Here is a 21317-nt window from a genome sequence, read left to right as displayed (position 1 = left end):
CGCCGTGTCACTTCCTGAGCCCCCGCCCCGCCCCAGCACCGGCACCGGCCGCGCACCGGCGGGGGCTTGGGGGGTCTGGAGGCAACAGGAGGCTGCGGTTGTAGTCGAACGGGTCACTCGTGAGCTGGAAAAAGTCTCCTCATCCCTACGGAACAGGCAGCGTATCTGCTTCCCCCGGGATCCTGGCTGAGCCCCCACCGCCCCTTTCAGCCCAGAGCAAAGGGGCCACCCCGCAGTCCCATCAGGCAAGGCGGGTGAACAGAGCACCTCTTCCACAGCATCCCTGTGCGACATCGTTTCCCCAGGCAGGTCTGTATTTTGATATATGAAGGGCATCAACCAAGCCTTATCCCGCACAGAAAGGGAAACGGAGCCGTTTCAGTAACAGAACTTTTTAATTTCAACAAATCTTTTGCTCAAAATGAGCAACAAGTGATTTCCTTTGTCCATCTTCTCCCTACTACTCACTGGGAATAAACGGCAGGATGGGGTCTCCTGCTACATTCTTGCTTTGTTCCTCTGCTCTGGGCACTGTATCTTCTCATTTCAATCTGCAATGTGTGAGACGGACACTGCCACGCTTCCCAGACATCTGTCATTGACAGCATGAGTGGAAACCAAAGGAAAGGCATGCATGCTGTGGGAATTCCCACATTTGACATATCACTGACAGGAAGTTTTCATTACTAAACCAACCCTCCCCAAGCCAGGGAACCTCACTCTCAACATACGTGAGAAACATCAGTGTAGGTAAACCTGAAGAAAAGTCAAAGCTCGACTTTGACCAGAGGATTTTTTTCTTCCATGTCCATGACTATCTTATTCATGTAGCCCCACTGCTGCACTTCAAGTGCATCTAAGATCCTTCCTAACCACCAAGATTTGAAGGTTTCTTAATACATGAAAAAAGCCAGAAATGAAAAGTAACTTCAGCAATGTAACAAAACCTCCCATCCAAATTCCTTCATCCCTGTATGGAGAAGCAAAATGGAGTGGAAAATGGAGGCTTGATGGCCTCCACCAGGACAACTTGCCCTCTGAGTGTCTCACAACAGTGCAGTAATATCACACTGGGGGGTAAGCATGTGGACAAGCTACTCCTCACAGGACAAACACCTCACCCACCACATACTCTACACTTGGCTGATGACAGCATCCCATAGTGAAGGAAGTCCCCACACCCACAGGAAATCGCTGCCATGGCCACTTCCATCATTGCTACATGTCTGAGGCAATGCAGCATGATGAAAACAGGAAGGCAAAAAAAAAAGTTCGAGAAAACAACAAATACTGCATCAGGTTCCTTCTTTCTCCACAAGGCATCTGGGAGTGGCCCCTGCCTCCATCACCAGAGAAGAGGAGGATTCAGTTCACAGAGGCAGACTCTAGGCCCAAACAGAATAAAATCTGGTAACGCCACTCAGTGGTTCCCAAATGCTCTCCGTGTTTTGAAAGTGCCCGAGTTATATTTGAGTTTCCACTACTTCATGGGCATACTGGCACTAGATGGCATGCAAACAGAGATTAACTCATTGCTCATCCTCCAGGGAAATCAATACAGGGATTGTTACTGCTTTGAAGCCACAGATTCCCCAGCCTGCTCCCCTTTCATCAGACCACCTCTGCCTTATAGATTAATGCAAACCCAGCACGTAGACCCATCTTTAATCCCAACTGTCTCCTCATTTCCCAAATGTCTTCTCAGATTAGGACATGATGAAGTCTTTCATCCCAAAGTTAGCCAAGTGTAGAAGCCACTCAGAGATTTTCAATTTTGTTTGCCTTCAGCTGGAACAAGAGAAGGAGCAGCAGATTAAATATCCCATCTACCTCTGTTACACCTACCACACACATCAGCTATCAAAGGCATCTGCCCAGCAAAGGATACACAATGTCCTGATGTTTTACACACGTGGTCCTCTGTCCCAAGAGGCGATCCAGCAAGGTCTGAATGATCCCTGACTGCTCTGGCTCCACCTGACAATGACTGCTCTGAATCTGAGGGGTCAGAAAAAAGAATGATTTCCAGAACAACAGAAAACTGCTGGGCTTGTTCCTTCATACTGCCTCCCTCATCTCCACACAGAGCAATGAGATCTTCAAAGGCTGAAACACCTAGGGATTCCCTTCCCATTTTCCCAGGCAGTCACTGCTCTCTTACCTGACAAAGGAAGAGGTGAAGAGCACAAGATGTGGCCTCAGGCAGCTCTGCTAAGTTGGCTTCTGCTGCCTCCTGAACAATCTGGCTAATTTCTTTTTGAGAAATAATATTGCTGCTCTGATATCTCACAAACTTGAACAAAGGAAAAAATAGAGACATTAAATAGTGGAAGACCCACAGAGTGCAACAGTGACTCATTACTTGCAAAGACCTCTTCTATGTACCATTTCTGCAGCACCTTAACCACAGGCCTGATTTTTATACCACTTCTAATGGAACCAGTGCAAGTATCTGTGTTGATGGTGCTCTGATTTATAGCCAGACTTTTTTTGGTTTAAATTGGGAAGGAATTAAAATAAATGAGGTAACCTTTTAAAACTGAAATAAGAACAGCAAATACTCACAGACCCATCTTATATTTGGAGGGGGAAGTTTCACCTTAATAACCCTTCCTCTCATTCACTGCCATGATGGCTATATCTTCAGTATTTCTGCTGGGTAGGACCACATTCCCCCTCTAGCCCACAGACCCCATATACAGCAGGGTAGTATATTGCCCTAACTCCCCGCCCTGAAAAGTCAGGTCTGTAAGGCTGAAGACGGGAGACAAGCTGTGATGCCGAGCAGTCAGCTCGCTCCCTGACTGGTAACAGCAGTTGCATGTTCTCTGCAAGCTTCCCCTCTCCTCCCCAGGGGTCCTAGATGATATAAATAAATGCTACCAACACCAGAAGAACAGGACGTGCTCACTAACAGCAGTCAGTTTCTGCAGGGTGTGGAAGTTCACTTGAAAGTATCATTATTAATATAGGGCACAAATATAGCACCAGACAAAGCCACAGCAGTGTCGGAGACTCTGTGTGCGTAGCAGGTTAAGTACCAATAACCAGCCCACATGCATTTTACCAACATACTGGGAAAGATGGGGAACAGCCCACCCTTCTGCTGCTCACCAAAGTCATCAGCCTGAGAACTTCTGGCTGCAGAAAGGACTTCTGGCCCCCACTCAGTAGTGTAAAGAGCAGGAATCGGTGCCACGGCTGTGAAGCAACATGTAGAGCTGGGAGAGAAGGAGAAGCCAATCAAAGACAGCTGTAAAACTGCCCAAGTGACGGGCTGAACCCAGCTAAGGACAGTCTTCAATACTGACCCCAAGTTTTCTCTCCTAGACCCCATGCTGTGAAACACTAAGGGGATATTTTGCACTGTTCTTACTTGCCTTTTAATCTGTCACTCTCTGGGCAAGAGTTCAGTCAAGAGGACAAAAGCTTAACAGCTTTTCAAAGCAGAAAATACATACTGTCCATCTTTGTGCTGGTACAGGAGGAGAAACCTTCTCCCGGGGTGCATGTCATAAAACAGTGAAAAAATAAATTTATCCTGGGGTTTTAAAAATAATACCCTCTGGTTTCAATATGAGGACATCTCTCCTGACCTCAGTTTTTATTTAGCTGCAGAATACCCTTTGGGTAATGAAGAAAGCCCTGTAACAGAAGCTGAACAAACTGAGCCTGGATCTTCATCAGACAGTGGACTATGGGGACCAGCCAGGCTGATAGTGACAATGTAGTCAGTAGAGAAAATATTCTTACTAATGAACATACACGATAACATAACATATATTAGGTAAGGCCATAAGTCTGTGATGGCATGAAGTCTTTCACTGAATGCTGAAATTAAAATGTTATTACCTTGTATTTATTGCAGGTTAGGAGCATGGGATGGACAAATAAAACAGATCAGCTGACATAACTTGTTACACTATAGCAACTCACCAGAGTGTTAGAAAGGTCTCTTTTCCACTGTCAGTCACATAACCTCCCTATTGCCACTACAAGAATCTTTTCTAAAGGAAAACAATACTGAAAAATAATGTAAAATATTTGGGGGATATCTTTCATCTGGGGAAAATGAGAAAGTACCAGCACTGTGCATGAGCCTACTCTGCACATTTGGAAATATCTCTGGACTAAAAGAGGGTTTTAGAAAGCCTCAAGCAAGTCAACTCCTACGGGCAGAACCCAGGACAGACTCTTTCCAGTGTTCTTTCATGTTTCAGCCAAATACAGCTATGACCTTCATTCTGCTTAGAATAAGGAGATTCTTGTTATTGTTGTTGTGAACTTCAGCACCACAGCAGACAGGTTCAGCTGTTGCTGCAGCAGCATTTCATTAGTTTAATCCCAAATCAGCAGAGCATACCCTTTTTTTTTTTTTTTAATTCAGCCTTTTAATACCCTCCCCTCCGCTACTGGCTGTTCTTCCACTGTCAGTCACATAACCTCCCTATTGCCACTACAAGAATCTTTTCTAAAGGAAAACAATACTGAAAAATAATGTAAAATATTTGGGGGATATCTTTCATCTGGGGAAAATGAGAAAGTACCAGCACTGTGCATGAGCCTACTCTGCACATTTGGAAATATGTCTGGACTAAAAGAGGGTTTTAGAAAGCCTCAAGCAAGTCAACTCCTACGGGCAGAACCCAGGACAGACTCTTTCCAGTGTTCTTTCATGTTTCAGCCAAATACAGCTATGACCTTCATTCTGCTTAGAATAAGGAGACTCTTGTTACTGTTGTTGTGAACTTCAGCACCACAGCAGACAGGTTCAGCTGTTGCTGCAGCAGCATTTCATTAGTTTAATCCCAAATCAGCAGAGCATACCCTTTTTTTTTTTTTTTTAATTCAGCCTTTTAATACCCTCCCCTCAGCTACTGGCTGTCATTCATCTGCAGTATTACATCTTTATCCAACCACTTCCTCTCTCCCACCAGTGTCCCTTTTGCCTGGTGTTCATTCACTCCATCCTGTTCTCTATTAGTGTTAAAAAAACTGAAGTGAACAGGTCAGGGTAGAGAGAACTTTCTGGTTTAAGAACAGAGCCAGCACCTGGACTTTGTGGCAGGAGGCTGACAACAAGCAGAAGGGTCTCTTCTTCCCCCCCAACTGTACGATGCAGTCATATTATGTTATACTGAAAACATGGTATACATTAGGTCTGACACACACTCTGGAAACCAAGGTTGGAATTCACCCCTGGAAATCCAGATTTCCATCTTCCATTCCCTAAGGCTGCCTAGTACCCTGTTCTCCCTTCCCTTCCTTCAGGGCCAAACTGTGACCAACACTGTCCTTTTGTAAGACACATCATGTTGAGATCCTTCCTCCAATATGTTTATGGTCTAAAGGTTTGATACAATCGGCCTGAAAGTCAAAGACTATTCCTATACTCCTTCCATTCCCAAACCTTTCACTCCTACAGGGTTGGAGAATTACTTTTTACCTTCTGGAAAGCATCTTGGTGTCCAGAGCCAAAGTGAAGGTTCATGCCTGCAGGGGAGTCAGGCGCTGTGATCTCATCCCACAAAGCACAAGATTAACTTTAGGCATACAAATAACTTTTCTTATTTGGCATAAACTCATTAAGCATTTGCTCCAGAGCACTACTGGATAGAGATCAAAGAGCTCAAAATCACTGCAGGAGGGAAACTAGGAGAAGAAAGAGCATGAAGACTTTACCAGCATCCTGGTTCTTCTCATACAGGTATTCTACTAAGGTTTCCAGGCAGGCAACCACTGCCTGAGAGAGCAGCAAGTCTTTCTGGAATACCAAAAGAAAGAAAAAAAACCCAGTCAACAGCTATTGCAAGAGGAAAATTCATGAAGTGTCAGGATCTGAAGAGTATGCAGCACAGGAAAATAACACCTTTCATCTCCTTCAAGGGATGCAATGTGCTGCAAATTATCTGTCACATCAAGGAGCCAGACAGAGGTACGGCTACTTATTTTGAGACTAAAAAATAATAAGTAACAGCCTCCAAAAAATAAAGATAGGAGTCCAACATAGCTTAAGAGTTAAATGTAAACTGATGTACTACCCCTGGAGCCCAGCATCACTTGAGCAAGTTAAATGTATGCTGATGCACTCACTACCCTCAAAAGCACCTTGCCAGGGGCATGGGGGATGGACTGGGATTTGTTACACTTTTCCCACATCTGTCCCTATGGATGTAGTGTCCCTGCAGAGAAGGAGATGGGAAGACAGAGATTGTTATTAGTACACAGAATTTCAGCTACCCAGTTCAGCAGCAGGGAGCACCGCATAGCTTGATTTACCTTCTTTCTCACTGCACTGTGCTGCAGCAAGAGCATTTTCCCTCCTCCTCATCACGTCTGTAAGGGATGGGAAATGCAGGCGGAAGAAAAAAAACCAGAGAGCCCCTTTGATTCTGCAACTGGATGGTTTCTTCTCAAGTTAATGTTCCTGCTTGAAGCCCAACACTGCTGTTGTTCCCAAAGTCATATTTTATATACCTGCAACTGGACATGCACCAGAAGGTTCTGCAGACTGACAACAAGCGAGAAGACCTGCTGCATGGCAAGGGGATGCAAGGCAGTGTCCTGCAGTGATGATGGCTGTGGTTGAGTAGCACCTGGGGCTGTGTTTTGGCCCACAATCACCAGCAGGGAGGAGGAGAACTTCTGTCGCAGGACAGCTCTCAGGAACTGCATGATGCTCACTAGACAGGGAGATGCTTATTAGTGTGTGTCAGTGTTTTTCTCTGACCTACCCTGTGTGTTGGTGCCTGTACAATAACATGGGAGAGGAGAGAAAATGTGAGCTTAATAGCCCACCAGAGTTGTCCGGCAGCTGCTGACAGCTGCAGACAGGAATGGCAACATGGGTTTCCTTGTTCATCTCCTCCTCTGAGACACTAACACAGTTCACACTCAGTTCCAGGTGCCACTACCAACCTCTAAGGAAGATCTGTCCAAACAAAGAACTTCAGACAGTTCTCTTTTGCCCTTTTTCACCACCAGTTACACAAAGTCAAATGGACCAAAGTTTCCAGATTCTCTCCAGCACCCCCATCATTCCATTCCACAGTCACCAGCTCTCCCTTGTTGCTTGTATCATGGTACTAGTGGCTGCTTCCAGACAAATCCCCCTAACAGGTGCAAAATACCTAACAGCAGGATTGGCTTCTTATTCCTGAAGATGACTGCATTCAGGACTTCTGTAAGGTCTACAGAGAGTGTCTGATGAACCTACAAGAGAATTAAATAGAAGAGAAAAAGTGGTGCTGGTTTGGAGCACAGAGAAAGCTGCCTTACATACTTCTAGACCTTAGATACTACCCCATGGTGACCACTGAAAGCCAAGGCAACAGCAACAGGGATTCAGGAGGCTGATGCAGAAGGGGGAGTTACATCATTGGACCCTCAAGTTTCACTTGCCAGAGCTGCACAGCTTCCAAACCACAGCATACCTCGTCTGTCTTGTTCTCACTACTCCCTGCAGGCCCTCTGGCATGTGGCTGTCAGCCTACCAAGCACATGAAGTGGCAGGAGAAGCAATCGCCAAACAAAACAGCAATCGCTCTACCTTAGCCACAGAACGAGGCAGCAAGACTGAGGAGCCAGGCAGCCAAAACCCAGCAGTGGCAAGAAGCTGTCCCTGCCTGCTGGAGCTGGGGCCTGCAGGGAGCCCAGGGATAGGAACTATTGCATGGGCAAAAGTGGCAGAGGAGTTTAGGGACCTGGGAACTAGGTGAAACAGGGAAGGTCAGCTTGAGAGGGAAGTCTTCAATACATTGTTTCCTTGACAGAACAGCCATTCAACAGCAATGGCATGAAGGCTCAGAGAACTCCAGAAGGGTTCAAACCCTTCAATAAGCCAGACAGTTGATATGGGAAGGCAGGCATAAGGATCACAGGGCTGATTCCTTTAAATACTCTTCTGAAGAGAGAAATATTCCACAGGAGAACTAGGAGTAGGTCCTGCAACATGGTGGCAGTGGCTACTCATCTCAGAACTGACAAGCCAAAGCCTTTAATGGCCTACCATTTATGAGCCCTGTTAATTCACAGGGTAAAGCTAGCAGCAGTAACACAGCTAAGATGCAAGTTGGCTATGGCCAGACGAGTCCTCACTATTAACATCAGCCTGAGATGAATGTGGCCATTTCTTGGAGCCATTGTTCTCCTTTAAAAAACTCCAGGCTCAGGAAGACAGCCCGCCATTGGCTCACATTCGCACCCACAAAGGTGCTCTTACGAGGGTCTCCAGGATGCTTTGTGCAGCTCCAGCTACACTGAACAGCAGAAAGAAGCAAGAGAAGTGACTCTTCCTCTTATTCCCGTTCAGCAGAAGTTTAGAAACACTGACAACTTAGAAAGGCTGAAGATTAGAAACACTGAAGCAGTCTTGAACCCTTTCCTTTTCCCAGCTGTAGCTGTAGTTTCTTTCCTCATCTCTGGTGCAAAAAGCATTCTGGGTTGAATATGATAGCACATCAGGCCAGTGGTATTGATAAAACCAAGCAACAGGTTTATAAGCCGCTAAACGATTGCACTGCAAGGATCAATATGAGCTGAGAGTGTCACTCCCAGAAGATGAAGCTCAACACTTGACACTAGAATGCTTTTTGGGACTGGCACAACACCAGACACAGTCCTGACTTGGAAACTGAGAAGGCAAGCTGTACTTAGCAGCTCACAGAACAGGGTCAGGCTGCATTCCCACAGCTGACAGTCTGTACAGGTACCCTGCTCTAAGCCCTAAGCAGAGGCCACACGCTGACCAAGTAATGGGTGCAGACTTGGTCTGGGTTGGTCTGCTGGAAAACATCTTCCCTCAGCATTAGAAATCCAACCCTTGCTTTTCTGTGCACATGCATGCATGTCCTTAATGTGATTTTATCATCTGCAAATAGGGGTACAACTCCCAAAGACAATAACTGGGCATAACTGCAAGAGCAGAGCTCACAACTCATGACATGCTCTTTAACTCCATATCAAGAGAGGTCTGGGTAGATACTTCAAAAGGAAACATTTCCCCTTGTATTGGCATTGGAAAGTGCTTCCCTCAAAGTTGTAATTCCATTATCAGCTGACAACTCCAGCTTAGCTGTCTTGTTGGACTGCAAAGCATCAAATACAATGACAGCTGCCCACATTCGTAAGAGCTTGCTAATATTGAACACTTACTTTCCAATAATAGGTCCTATTCCACTATTGATCATTTTAGTAACGATAAAGCAGTTTACAACATGGGAGCTGTGTCTTCCACCCCCAGTCTTCCCATGAGAAAGATTTTAAAATGTATTTTGCTCTGTCCTGAAGAGGAAAGTGACTTGGATCAGGAGGGTTGGGCATGCACTTCTCCCCCTAGGATTTTTGCCCTTCTCTAACTCTTCAATGATTTGTGTCTCAGGCCTTCAGCCACATGCTAGCTCCCAGTCCTGATGGAGAAGTGCAGTGGGGAATAACTTGTGAACAACAACAAAAAAGAGAAATCAATGCAATCAGATTACAGGCCAAAGCAAAATACTTTTACACATATATATATATATATATTTACACACATATTTATTTTTATGTTTATCCCTGAGCTGACTCTGAACACTAGAGTGGTTCTAACCTCAGTACTGTAGCGATGCTGATAAAGCAAAAGGGATGCCACCAACAGCCATCCAGAGCACAGCAAGGCATCCTCAGATGACAGGTAAGCAGGTCTGGAAGGAGGGGACCACAGCCAGGTGCATTCCAAAACCTTCTGCAGGAGTTCTAGCAAGGACACGTTGGAGAGCAGCACAGCCACTGCTGCATGGGAGAAACATAATCAGGGAGGGTGATGGGATGGCACAGGTTAAACCATCTTGACAAGCACAAGAGAAGTGCAGAGCACACCCCTGGTGCAGTGAGGTAGCCCTGCTGCCACAGCTCATGTGAGTAAGGCTGTCCAGCTACTGGTATTCATCTCCCACAGCACAAGCAACTGCTCAGCCAGCTAATCAACTAACAACACAATAGGAAGGCTGGTTAGAGCTGTTCCCTAGCATTGTCTAATTTTTTTGAACTATGACAATACCAGGATATTTCAAACTAGGCATCAAAGGCCCACTGCTGTGTTTATGAACAAGAAAAATACAGTGATTCTGTCTTTCAGCAGCCAACTCTTGAATCATCAGGAGGCAGCAAAACCAAACCAAACTCCTTAACCTAAGAAACTTCATCCAAAATACAAAGTGGTCTTTGTTAATTATAATGCTGTGTCTGGATGGGGAAACATCCACCTTACCTGCTGAGACAGTTAGAATACAGTCTCTGATTGTCAAGCTACAACCTCACTGAAATTAACTTAGGAATCAATACAATCTTGCCTCACCTCTCTGTTGACTACAAGGTGTCGTCTGATGAAGGCTCCAGTACAGAAAATTCAAGGATGGCTGCAGGAGGTCAGTGTCCCTTGGCCTGCATTTCCCACAGAGATTACTGACTGGAAACAAAAGAACACATGTAACAAGGACACCAACTTAACAGAGCACCTCAGCACAAGAAAGAAGTCAGTGAGGAGGGAATTCAGACAAAGTGAAAACAAACAGAGCATGGTACAAAGCAACAGGCATCTGCCCTACAATGTTTGCTTTAGAGTGGACAGCTCAGTGGAGGATGATAGCAGAGAGGGGGGAAAAGAAAAGGGTATATTAAAGGGCATTATCACATCAGGCAGTAATGAATTCAAAAGCAATGGACTTTAAGTTATCTGTTTCCACAGTGAAAAAAACTGCAGCGTGAGTTATCTGTTTCCACAGTGTGACTTGGATTCTAGTACTAGAACAAGCATGAACAACCATGTGACTGTCTCTCATGGTGACCAGACTTGGGGAAGCCATGGAGAGCTGTGTTCCTCCACTCTCACCAACTTTGCTCGTACTAGGAATAAAGTGTCATGTTTGTTGTAAGCACCAAACACTTAGGAACAATGTTTAGTAAGAGTTAGGGAGGGAAATCCAGGACTGCAGGGCTCAGGAAAACTGTCACTGGAGATCTTTTGAAGAGCTTACAGTCTGAGTAAGCAATTCTCAGAAAACATGCATCAACACACCCCTTCCATCTAAGAGGCCTCATTAGAGAAGTGTCTTGCACATCCACCCCTGAAGAACACAGTCTGGAGGCCAAGGGGGGAATAAATGGGGTGGCTGGGGTAGGGAGAGAGATGTGCAGAAAAATACAAAGCAGAAAGCAAGAGCAAAAGGAGCTTGTGACTCCTGGGAGAAGCTGAGCTGTGTTCTAAAATCACAGCAGCTAAAAAGGCTGGGATAAAGAGGCCATGGTTCTTCCACACCCTCAGTTCCCTTGACTAATGAATGTCTGAGAAATGCTGCTTTCTTACAAGGGCAACACAGGCAGCCCTGAGATATGAAACATTCCAAATTGAAGGGGGTAGTCCTTCAAAGTCTGCTGGAGAGACCAATTTGTCAGAGCAGGGAAGAGATGAGAGGATGGATCAGCTCAGGAATTTTCCTCCTAGTATCTATTCTTTTTTCATAGCCTGTATGAACCTCCAGTAGCCAAGTAAGAAGGCAGAAGTCACCAAGTAAGGATCACCAGACAAGACAGCAGGTTATGGTATGGCAAACAAACACAGCTTGCTCTTCCATCTTTGGGATGGAGTGGGCAAGCCCTGCAGTTGGTTGGGAGCCATATACTCTGGATTCACATTCCAAGGAAAGCCCAGTTTCACTAGACTGCTGCTTCCTGATAGCTGATTAACAGGACATGACTGGGGCCTGAACCCCACAAGACTTACAGCAAGAGTGGACAGGAAAGGATGATTCAGGGAGCACACCAGCTATACTGTCATGTGCCAAATCAACAACAGTCTCTGACCCTGAAATCATGTCATGGTCAGGGGAATACTTAGGCCACTTTGTGTGGTTTCAGACAAAAAATGTATCGTAAAAGCAAGAGGAAGAGAACCTGGATTTTGTTAACTGAATTAGTTACCACAACTCTTTACAATGCTTTGGCTATGAAAGTATCTCAAAGCAACCATTACTATAATGCAAGGTCCATCTTCTCTCAAAGGACAAAGAGCAAGCCCCTAATCATCTTATGGAACAATTAACAAACACTTCCCTGGAAGAAGATGGATGCACATACTCACCCTGGTGAAGCAGCTTGAAGTCTGTGCTGTCGAGCTCCCTGATGCCCTTGCTCCGCAGCTGCACCAGGAAAAGGAGGCTCAGCAAAACAGGAAGGTTCCTGTTAGCTAAGAAGGGTACAAACAGCTTAGTTTCTCAGTGAACTCTAAACTATTGTACCTTAAAGTGTGCCAGGAATTGTTAATTTTCTGGCTCTGGAATGAGGCATGGGTTGGGGGAGGAAGTATTCCCTCTTTACACACACACACACACATATAGCCCCAACTTTATTCTCATCTCTACAGTCCCCTCTGGATCAGGTCCCCTTTCTACCACTGTGGGTTGGCCTGAGTTACACCTGAATCCTGCCAACACCATTTTGGGAGCAACTAAAGAAGGGGGGAAAAAGAGGCTAGGGTCCCTTACACCCATCGTGAGCCATGTAGGGAGCATGTTCCTCACACTTTGATACTGCTAATAAGCTAGAAGTCATTAGCCCTTTCTAGACTGCTCTCTTCCTGCCCACTTGACCATCACTGGCAGCCCACACTTTTGACAGCAGCCCAACTGCACAGCATTTGTTCTCCCACATCTTATGAGACTGGGAAAATGCTGTCCATCCCATCCCACAGGGCAGAGCAGAGACAGAAGTGAGAACCCCACACAGCAGGTCTGTATGTAAGGAAAATGGGGCTACTTAGACCACCAACCCCCAGGGCAACCCTCTCCCTACTATTCCCTTTTTTGCAGTGCTGTGAACAGGTAAAGATTTTGTATTGTATACAACCATACGTACAGCAAGTAGCTATCACCTCCAGAAAATGTTTTCACAAGGGCTCATGAGTTTCCAGTTTTGAGGAGGAAACATTTATGGGTGTCTTTAATGTTAACATATTCTTGATCGAGTCCCACTGTTGGGCCTCTTTCTTGTCTAAAAGCAGGCTACTGTTTGAATAGGGATGCAGATTCCCTGGACTTAACTACCCCAGGCCTCACAGAGAGCTGCCTGTGTGCTGGGAGACAAGGAAGTCTAAGGCAAAAGCACATCTGGTGTTTGACTTTCTGGATGGCTTGCCAGGATCTCAGTTAACAAGTTACAGATGCAGTATGAAGAAGAGCTATGCATCTTAGTGGCAGCAGAAGGGCTCAAATCTTGCAAAAGCTCCTCTACCTCAGTGTCCTACCTCCATCACCAGTGGTTTGGAGGAATAGGTCTGATTCCTACCATAGGAAATGGATAATTTGCCTCCCCACAGCTCCTGGCACCTCTAGATCAGCAACAGAGGGACACAACAAGTTCAAATGTGCACAATTCCAAACAAAATCAGATCTAGCAGATCTTGTAGCCTCATCCTCTACCATGCTCCTACTTTCAGTGCCCCTCCTCTTCTCCAGCCTACTGACTTTGCTGGAGGTAAGGCAAAAACACTTTCCTTCTTGTTGCCTCCATCCCAACTGCTGCACAACAAAACACTTGAAACAGAGCAAAGCTGTTAAAAGCAACAGTGGCCCCCTCAGGAACAAGTAAAAGCTGTGCTAAGTCCCTATCCTAAAGGAACCAAGGACATCCTAGCACTGCTGCCTCTTTCAGTCCAAGCTCACAGACTGCTTTGCACAACACTTTTCATAGTGCGACAACAGTTCCAACATCACAGACAGGGCTAGTAAGGAAAACCAGGATTTCTGCCAGTCACAGCTTTGCTCCCTTTGATTTAACAGAGTAATGAGATCTGGTGATACCACAGTCCCGTTTGGGGATCAATATCATGAATGATTCAGTCCTTGCTCCTGGTCTCTGTGTCCTGGGAACTGTCTGTACTCAGGCACACCCAGCTGTTTTGCACAAAGAAGAGGAAAAAAGGAGGATGTCTTTCAGCCACCAGTTGGGCACCTATTCAAGCAGGAAGATTTACCAGCATAGCTCTCCATTTGAATGCTGACAGCAGTATACAAGACCCTTGCCTTGGTTTAACAATCACAGTTTGAAGCCAGAACAACCTAAATTAGAAAATAAGGCTCTCACTTCAAAATGAATCTCTGAGAAAGGAAACTAAATCAGTACAGTTCTGTCCATAAATTTCCTCATGCAGGTAAGTACTGAAGCTACACCAGCAGTTCAAAACCACTTTATCCCAGACTGTATCCCTACAGCTAGTTGCTCTTACAGCAAGACCAAGTCACAGAGGTGGGGTCACCTTGTAGGGTGGCTGAGCTGCTCTCTACCAGCAGCTGCTGCAGAATCTGTAAAAATCGGCTCCGAAGGAGGTCACAGACAAGGACATCCTCATTTCTTTCCAGGAAGGTCCTTAGAGTCATCAACACCTTCCAAGCCACCTCCACAGAGCTTGAGCAGACCAGGTCCTGCAAAGGAAGCAACACACACATTACCTTTCTACCCTGATTAGGCAGAAGTCACTGCTATTTAATACCATTATGCTAATCTGGTTCCTTGGGAAACAGTCTAATAAAGCACCATTCAGATATAAATACGTCCTGATTAAATAGAGAACTGAAAAAAGCAGAAGGACTCATGTCTGTTAGGCACCTCTAAATAATATCCCATTTAAAGAGTGATTTGGCTATGTAGGTGGTAACATACATTTAAGGTCACAGTTTTAGACAAGTGAGACCTAAACAAGAAAACAGAGTTTCTGGCACCTCTGCTCTCCTTGTTGGTTTGTAAAATCAGCTTGCATATTAAAGATGCTTGCCTAAAATCAAGCTCGTATGTCAGTCCATAGCTCCTAACTTTCAAAAGGCTGGCAGCCTTGTATGTGCAGTAGTAACATAACAGCTAAACTGCATGAAATGTACGTAAGCCAGGCAAGCAATCATCCAATCATAGGAAAGGGAAGAGTCATGTACACAGCTCACAAACCTGCTTCTTGACTATGGAGCTCTGTCTGGAGTCTCTGAGCTGAATCCCAGAGCCAATAGCCTTAATTTGGGCATAGTCTTCATGCTAAGGTGTATAACATTAAGTTCACTTGCACAGCATGTACAGAGGTAGTTGCATAAATATCAGGCAGTAAATGCCTGGTAGTGCTGCCATAATATGACCATCTCTACTTATATTATGTCAGCACTACCTTTCCTCTCTTTCTGCAGTAGTCCTGGCTACTGCATTGCAAATGGTAGAGCTGAAGAGGTAAACAGGAAACTGGTCCAGCAACTGAGCCTACAGCCTGCCTAGACAGCTTGCTGCCTCTCCCCGCTGCCTTCCCCTATCACACAGCAGTAATGCATCCAGACTTCTATGATGGAGAGGAAATGGCTGTGGGACCCCATATCTAAGGAAAGCAAATAAGGTGAGAACAGGCTGTCTGTGCCAGAAAAAGCTCTCTAATTCCAAGCCAAATTCCTGCCTCTACCAGAGACCTTCATGAATAAAGGGCAGGGAGATGTCTGCACAATCATCTCTGCTGACACAGATCTGCTGCATATGACATTCAGGAATGCAATCTAACTTCTCCGTTCTCTGAGAGAGCACCTCAGACCTGGAGCATGGAGAAGACAAGTGGGACGGCGCGTCATCATGACTACATTCACCCCCAGATGAACACACACAGCACAAAATGACATGAACCAATGGCCACAGCCTTCCTGGTCCTGGCAAATGCACCATTGTGTTAATAGGTTCCTTCCTACCCAGAAGCTCAAGGTCTCAGATGAAGTCACTAACCATCTGTTATATCTAATCCAGACAATTATTAAAAGCAGATAAGCAAGTAAGTCATCCTTGGAAGGACATTCATTTTTGTTTCACTGTACCATACAGAGGTCTTTCCACTTCACTAGTGCATTCTGAGGCTTAGGTTATTCATCTTGTAAGTTTTCTTTACACCTGACAGTATATTTATCCCTGCACACAGCACTGTTTTATTAGTCCATCTAAATTCAAATTGATTATGCTCTTCCATAACTGAAAGGTGAATTGTCAAAGCCTGTGATTTATTACAACTCACTTTAAAGACTGGAATAGAGCTAAATGAATTTATTTCTGCAAGAGCACATGGCAACACAGAAAAGGGAAAGCAGGAATGTTGCACCTTCCAGGGAAGGGAGATGCTGTTTGTGTTTTGCTTATTGACACACCTGCTTCAGTTTATGAAGTGACAGGTTCCAGAAGTACTGCCAAAGGTAACAGTGTGGGCAAGCCTCATGGGACACTTCTCCTCCTTAATTTGTCCTGATATGTCAACTCATTGATCGTTTTTACTAATGCTCTGCAATCGCTTCAAATGCCTGGATGTTGCTACCTACTCTGCAATATCACTCCAACTGTGAAAGAACTGCCCTACATGAGAGCCCTCCTGCCAGTCATTTCAGTAACCTTGGATATTAAAATTTACTTCATAGCCTCTCAGATCAGAATAAATACGTTCTGTAATGCCCAATGTCTCTAATGGCCAATGGATGCCCACTCGGAGTCAAACCTTGCTTCCTCTTATTTCTTCACCATCTGCTGACACAGGTTTGCCTTCTCAATGATAGTTTTAATTTCTCTAACAGACTGGAGAAGAAATATCACAGCCCTTAGCTTTTGTCCTTACAGGTAAATCTCATGTTCTTCTGTGGAAAAGTTAGCAAATATTTACTATGCAGCTAGCTCAACAGTCATGGGACAAGAGGCACTGATGGGGAGGGGTGACAGGACAGGTGGGAGCAGTGGAAGTGAGAAAAGGCCTCTAAGCAGCCATCAGGACACGGATTGTGTCGCGATTACATGGGCTAACAGAGCTCATTACACTAGCTAAAGGCAAACACCCTAGCCTGCTACTTCAAGGCCCCTTTCTCTCCTGCACTGATTGATTTGCCCTGTTGTAAGACTTTTATTTTATCTTTTAAGAGTAACAAAACATGTTACTTGCAGTCCTGAAAACTCAAGAGTACTTCAAAACTCTCTGACAAGAGTCTCCAGTTAAAACCAGACAAAATGAAAACCTCAAACAAACAGAAAGCTGTGCCCTCAAGACCTGTTCTCTGCATGTTGCTTTTTCAAAGTTCTTGTCCATCATACCCTTCTCATCTATCAGTAGCAAAGCATTGCTCCCAAATTTGAAAAACATCTTCTTCAAAGGCTGGCACCAAAGAATCTGGAGTACTCAGCTGTGTATCTGGATAGAGGAAGGAATGGGGTTTTTCATGGCATACATCAGCAGGACCCTTCAGATCTCTCTCCAGCCAAGTCTCAGAAGATCCCTTCCTGTCACAGTAGATGGATGACAGAGAAAGAGATAACACACATACACAGTCCCATTTTCCACATAAGGCTTCCCTGGCAGGTGGAAGTCTGTGTGTACACACATGGCCCCTCCTATCGAAATCCTTGGCTTCATAACACCACTAAAAGTATTAAGAACCAAAAATCCCCCAAAATCAGGGTCAGGATAGCAGCCCATCATTGTGAAAGCCACATACCAGTAAAATAAGCAAAATGCTGGAATTGCTCTTCAGAATGGGAAACAATGGGTTAGCACTATTCAGCTGATCGGACGTGCCAAAATCAGCTTCTTCAGCCTCAGTTTGCTTGCAGTCTTCCCAGGAAAACCAGAGTTGGAGGATTTGCAGCAGGAGAGGACAATGCACATAGACCAAGCTCAGATCTGGAAGATTATCCAGGATCCTTCTTATGGTAGACAATGACTTCTGGTAAGAGGGAAAGGGGGCAGGAAGACAGAGAACAAAATAATCACTAATACTGAATATAAAACACCTGAAGTGATGAGCATTTACTGTGAGAAACAGTCACACTGCCTTTTCAGCAGACAATCAATTGCATTAGTTAAACATCATTTTGTGAAGCCCATTTGCATCACAAAGGCCAAGAAACTTGTAGGCTTTATACAGAGCTCAAAGCTGTGCAGCAGCAAAGAGCCATATGGGAACACTTGAAAGCCTGCTGCAGAGGCTGGAGATGTGTTTGGGAGACTGAAGCTATGAAATTTATTATATTCCGTATGTGAATTTACAGCCTATCCAACGCATTTACACTTCCCACACATAACACAAGTTTATTCTGTCAAATCTATATTCCCCTGTGGATTTTCATAGTTAACTTTCCAGAGTTTAGATGCACTGCACAGTCTTCACTCATTCACTGCTCACCACCACCTATGTCAAAATACTTTCTACAAGAAGGTTGATGTGAGTGGGGAGAAACCTCAGTTTCAACAAAAAGGCTCCAAGAGGTAGGTATGAAATCTTCTTTTACCACGTCCAGGGCTTTGCCTTTGTCCTGACAGACAGCAAGGAGGTAAAGTGCAGCTCTGAGTATGTGTGGAGGGGGACAGTCTCCATGGTCCTGTGCTGATAGGAGAAAATTTCTTACAGCTACAAATAATTCTGCATCTGGAACAAACCTGCATTGAAGGAGATTGGAGTGGAAACAGTAACAATAGATATGCTTTACCCACCAATACATGGTATGTAATGGCCACAAACCCACTTGTTTTGTATACTCTTGGCTCACCTGTCCCCGAAGGTGTAGGAAAAGTATAAGAGTAGTATGAAACAGTGCTGGTGGCTGCAAAGAGACTGATCCAAAGAGAAAGGCTCAGGGGTTTCAGACAGGAGGAGAAGGCTTTCAGCAATGGTGTAGTTTAACTGAGGCAGACCCTTCTGCAGGAGCTCAGACACCTCTTGCTCTAGAAATAAAACTAATATAAGCAGGCAGGAAACGATGAGGAATGTCTATGGAACAACTCCACAGTCTGCATACACTACTCACACCTCTATGATTTGGCATCAATAGTCGCGTGAGAACTGATTTAACAGAGCTGGCTTTAAGGATGAAAAGACATTTCTGTCTAAGATTCCCAGCCCTTTGCTGATGCTGCCTGTGTAGTGACCAACCACTGCCAGTGGGAAAAGTGGCTCTTGTAATGTAGAAGCTTTCATCTCATTTGTTTGGGACTTAACTATTATGGAAAGTTACAGTACAGACAGGAAAGCCTTATAGAGTATGCCAAAGGGAAAAAATTACCTTAATCTGCAGATATGGGTGACTATGTGGCAAGTAATTTTGTTTCAATTAAGCATGCATAGCTGTCCTCATAAGTGTCCCCATGTTAACAAAACCACAGGCAGATGAAATGCATTCTTTCAGGTAGGGTTCCAAACTCTTCTAAAGGCATTCTCTGAGTGCTACCTCCTTGCTGGACCAGACTGAAAACAAGCTGAGGGAAAAAATCTCTCAATCAAGCTATGTGTGTCCTCCCTTCCCTTCTCCTTTGTCCTTTTCTAATTTTTTTTTCACTTATTGCCTAAACAGAGGGTGGCATGGCCTCAAACTAAATGAAGCAATCTTTCCCCAGACTTGCCCTCCTGAGAAGTTCTCCTCTTCTCTGTGGCCGAGTAAAGGTTCAGGCATAAGCTGCAGAGGAAGCTGGAACAGGTGTGATTCAGGACAGGATTACTGTAAAGAAGAGCAGAAAGAGAGAGTAAAAAAGGCTAGAAATATCCTCTTCCTACTTCTAATATCACACACTGTCTGCCAGAACCTCATTTTACTGAATGATCATGTACAAGCACCTGCCCCATCACAAGAAGACTCTAGGAGCCAACCTAGGCTTCCAGGAAAATGATGAGCTCCCAATGGACTGTCAGCTCACAGACTGGTGGGGGTGTGCAGTGACAACAGTGAACATGTTCATACCCTGGGCCAATGTGAATACAGTGGGGTACTCTCACAATCATCACACCTTGTCTACACAGGGAATCTTATAAGGACAGGACCCCTAACAGTGCAGAGAATGGGAGGTGTTTAAGGGTAGCTCACAATACATGATTCCACTGGCAAACAACACTTAGATTTTTTAGCAATTACATTTCCAAGGATGAACACTGAAGAATGCCAAAATATTAACTAAAAGGGTGAGAACAGCTCTGTTTCCAGGTATTTCTCTCTTTCCAACCATTTCCTTCCAGAACAGGACATAACCAGACATCTGTAACTCACCATCCTTAGCACAGCACACTGCTCTATTCAGAGGCCTAGATCACTGCCACCACACACCATTTACAGGCACAAATGCCCTCACTCTAAGTTCCACAGTAGTAAACTAGACTAGGAGTGCTGTGTGTTTTGTTTACTTTTTTAATCAGATACAGTCACAGGAAGGAGGAGGTAAAAGATCACTGCAGACCAACAGAGAGTCTCCCCAGACACTCCTCAACCTAGAAATCATCACCTCTACTACAGGAGATGCTTTGCAATGCCTGCTACTGAAGTCATCCTCCTCCCTCCCATTTCTAATACATTACCATACCATGAGGAACAACAGCAATGGTAGTATATGCCTAGGAAGCCAGAGCTCAGATGGAACTGATGCTACTGGTACTTCTCTTCAAAACACCCGCTGATCTGACTACTCCAAAGTCAGGCTGCTTTATCTCTATCTGTGCAACTCACGACAGAGCACAGAATTCTCACAATGCTGTGTAAATCCATCCGCCCCCTACCCAACTGCTTCTCCCTTCTCCTACATCCAGCTCTTCCATTGTCAGTAACCATTCACATTTTTCAGTAAGACACAACCATTCTTGAGTCTTTCAGCCTCTCGTCTTGCCTAATCAGGTGTATTAGATAAGGCATGATCTACTTTCCCATCTGGAAATTTTTGACTCACTTACAGTGCACACATCACAATACCTCTGTACAGAGCAAAATCTGGCCTTCAGCTCCAGTGTCAGTCGGATGAAGGATGAGGATGCTAGACAGAAAGCAAGACAGAAATGTCAAAGGAGCAAAGAACATATATGATAAGAAAAAGAGTAGGCAGGTCCCATAACCACCCCCGCACATCTCCATACAAGCCTGGTGAAGAGGGCAGGCCATCTCAGTAAGAATACAAATATTAGGCTGTCTCTCAGAAAGCAAACTACTCCAAGTCTGGGTTGGAGGGGAGTATCTGAGATTCATTTGTTTTATCAGGAGGAGACGTGAAGATTTGCCAGTTTCACATGTTTAGAAGAGAGGAATTGTCTGTATCACCTCTCTGATGTGTGAAGAATAAGGCATACACAAACTAAACAGGATTTCTACATAGTAAAATCCCACCAACAATTCCAGCATAATCCCTGTCTACAGGAACAGCCAATTCAATTCTGAATTATTCCAGAGGGAAGGATAAAGCTGACACAACAGTCTTATCCAAAATAAAACCTGTCCCATCATCATTGCTAGACCAAATAACTTTTCTATCCTGCTGCACATGACTATGC

General features: G+C 44.8%; 1 protein-coding gene across 3 annotated transcripts in view; it reads right to left on the bottom strand.

Annotated features, from left to right (window-relative positions):
• LOC103618252 (coiled-coil domain-containing protein 134) overlaps positions 1–21317 on the bottom strand; it is a 47740-nt gene that overhangs the window by 8260 nt on the left and 18163 nt on the right. The window contains exons 15-30 of one of the 3 annotated variants that reach the window (XM_017738000.1): positions 20746–20806; positions 19415–19509; positions 18565–18739; positions 18307–18454; positions 17514–17741; positions 14288–14453; positions 12116–12220; positions 10334–10444; positions 9587–9768; positions 7131–7212; positions 6478–6683; positions 5683–5764; positions 3115–3221; positions 2162–2293; positions 1889–1998; positions 377–592 (exon numbers count right to left, since the gene is read on the bottom strand). In XM_017738000.1, the coding sequence (XP_017593489.1) occupies positions 547–592; positions 1889–1998; positions 2162–2293; positions 3115–3221; positions 5683–5764; positions 6478–6683; positions 7131–7212; positions 9587–9768; positions 10334–10444; positions 12116–12220; positions 14288–14453; positions 17514–17741; positions 18307–18454; positions 18565–18739; positions 19415–19509; positions 20746–20806 (2036 nt within the window). In that variant the 3' untranslated portion in view covers positions 377–546. Of the gene's footprint in view, positions 1–376; positions 593–1888; positions 1999–2161; positions 2294–3114; positions 3222–5682; positions 5765–6279; positions 6438–6477; positions 6684–7130; positions 7213–9586; positions 9769–10333; positions 10445–12115; positions 12221–14287; positions 14454–17513; positions 17742–18306; positions 18455–18564; positions 18740–19414; positions 19510–20745; positions 20807–21317 lie in introns of those variants that run through there. The other 2 variants (XM_017737999.1, XM_017738001.1) reach the window with 2 other exon arrangements.

Source organism: Corvus brachyrhynchos, unplaced genomic scaffold (assembly GCF_000691975.1).
Source record: "Corvus brachyrhynchos isolate BGI_N302 unplaced genomic scaffold, ASM69197v1 scaffold56, whole genome shotgun sequence".
Taxonomy (NCBI): Eukaryota; Metazoa; Chordata; class Aves; order Passeriformes; family Corvidae; genus Corvus; species Corvus brachyrhynchos.
Note: the sequence above shows the minus strand (reverse complement) of the source record. Positions and strands in the feature narration are given on the sequence as shown.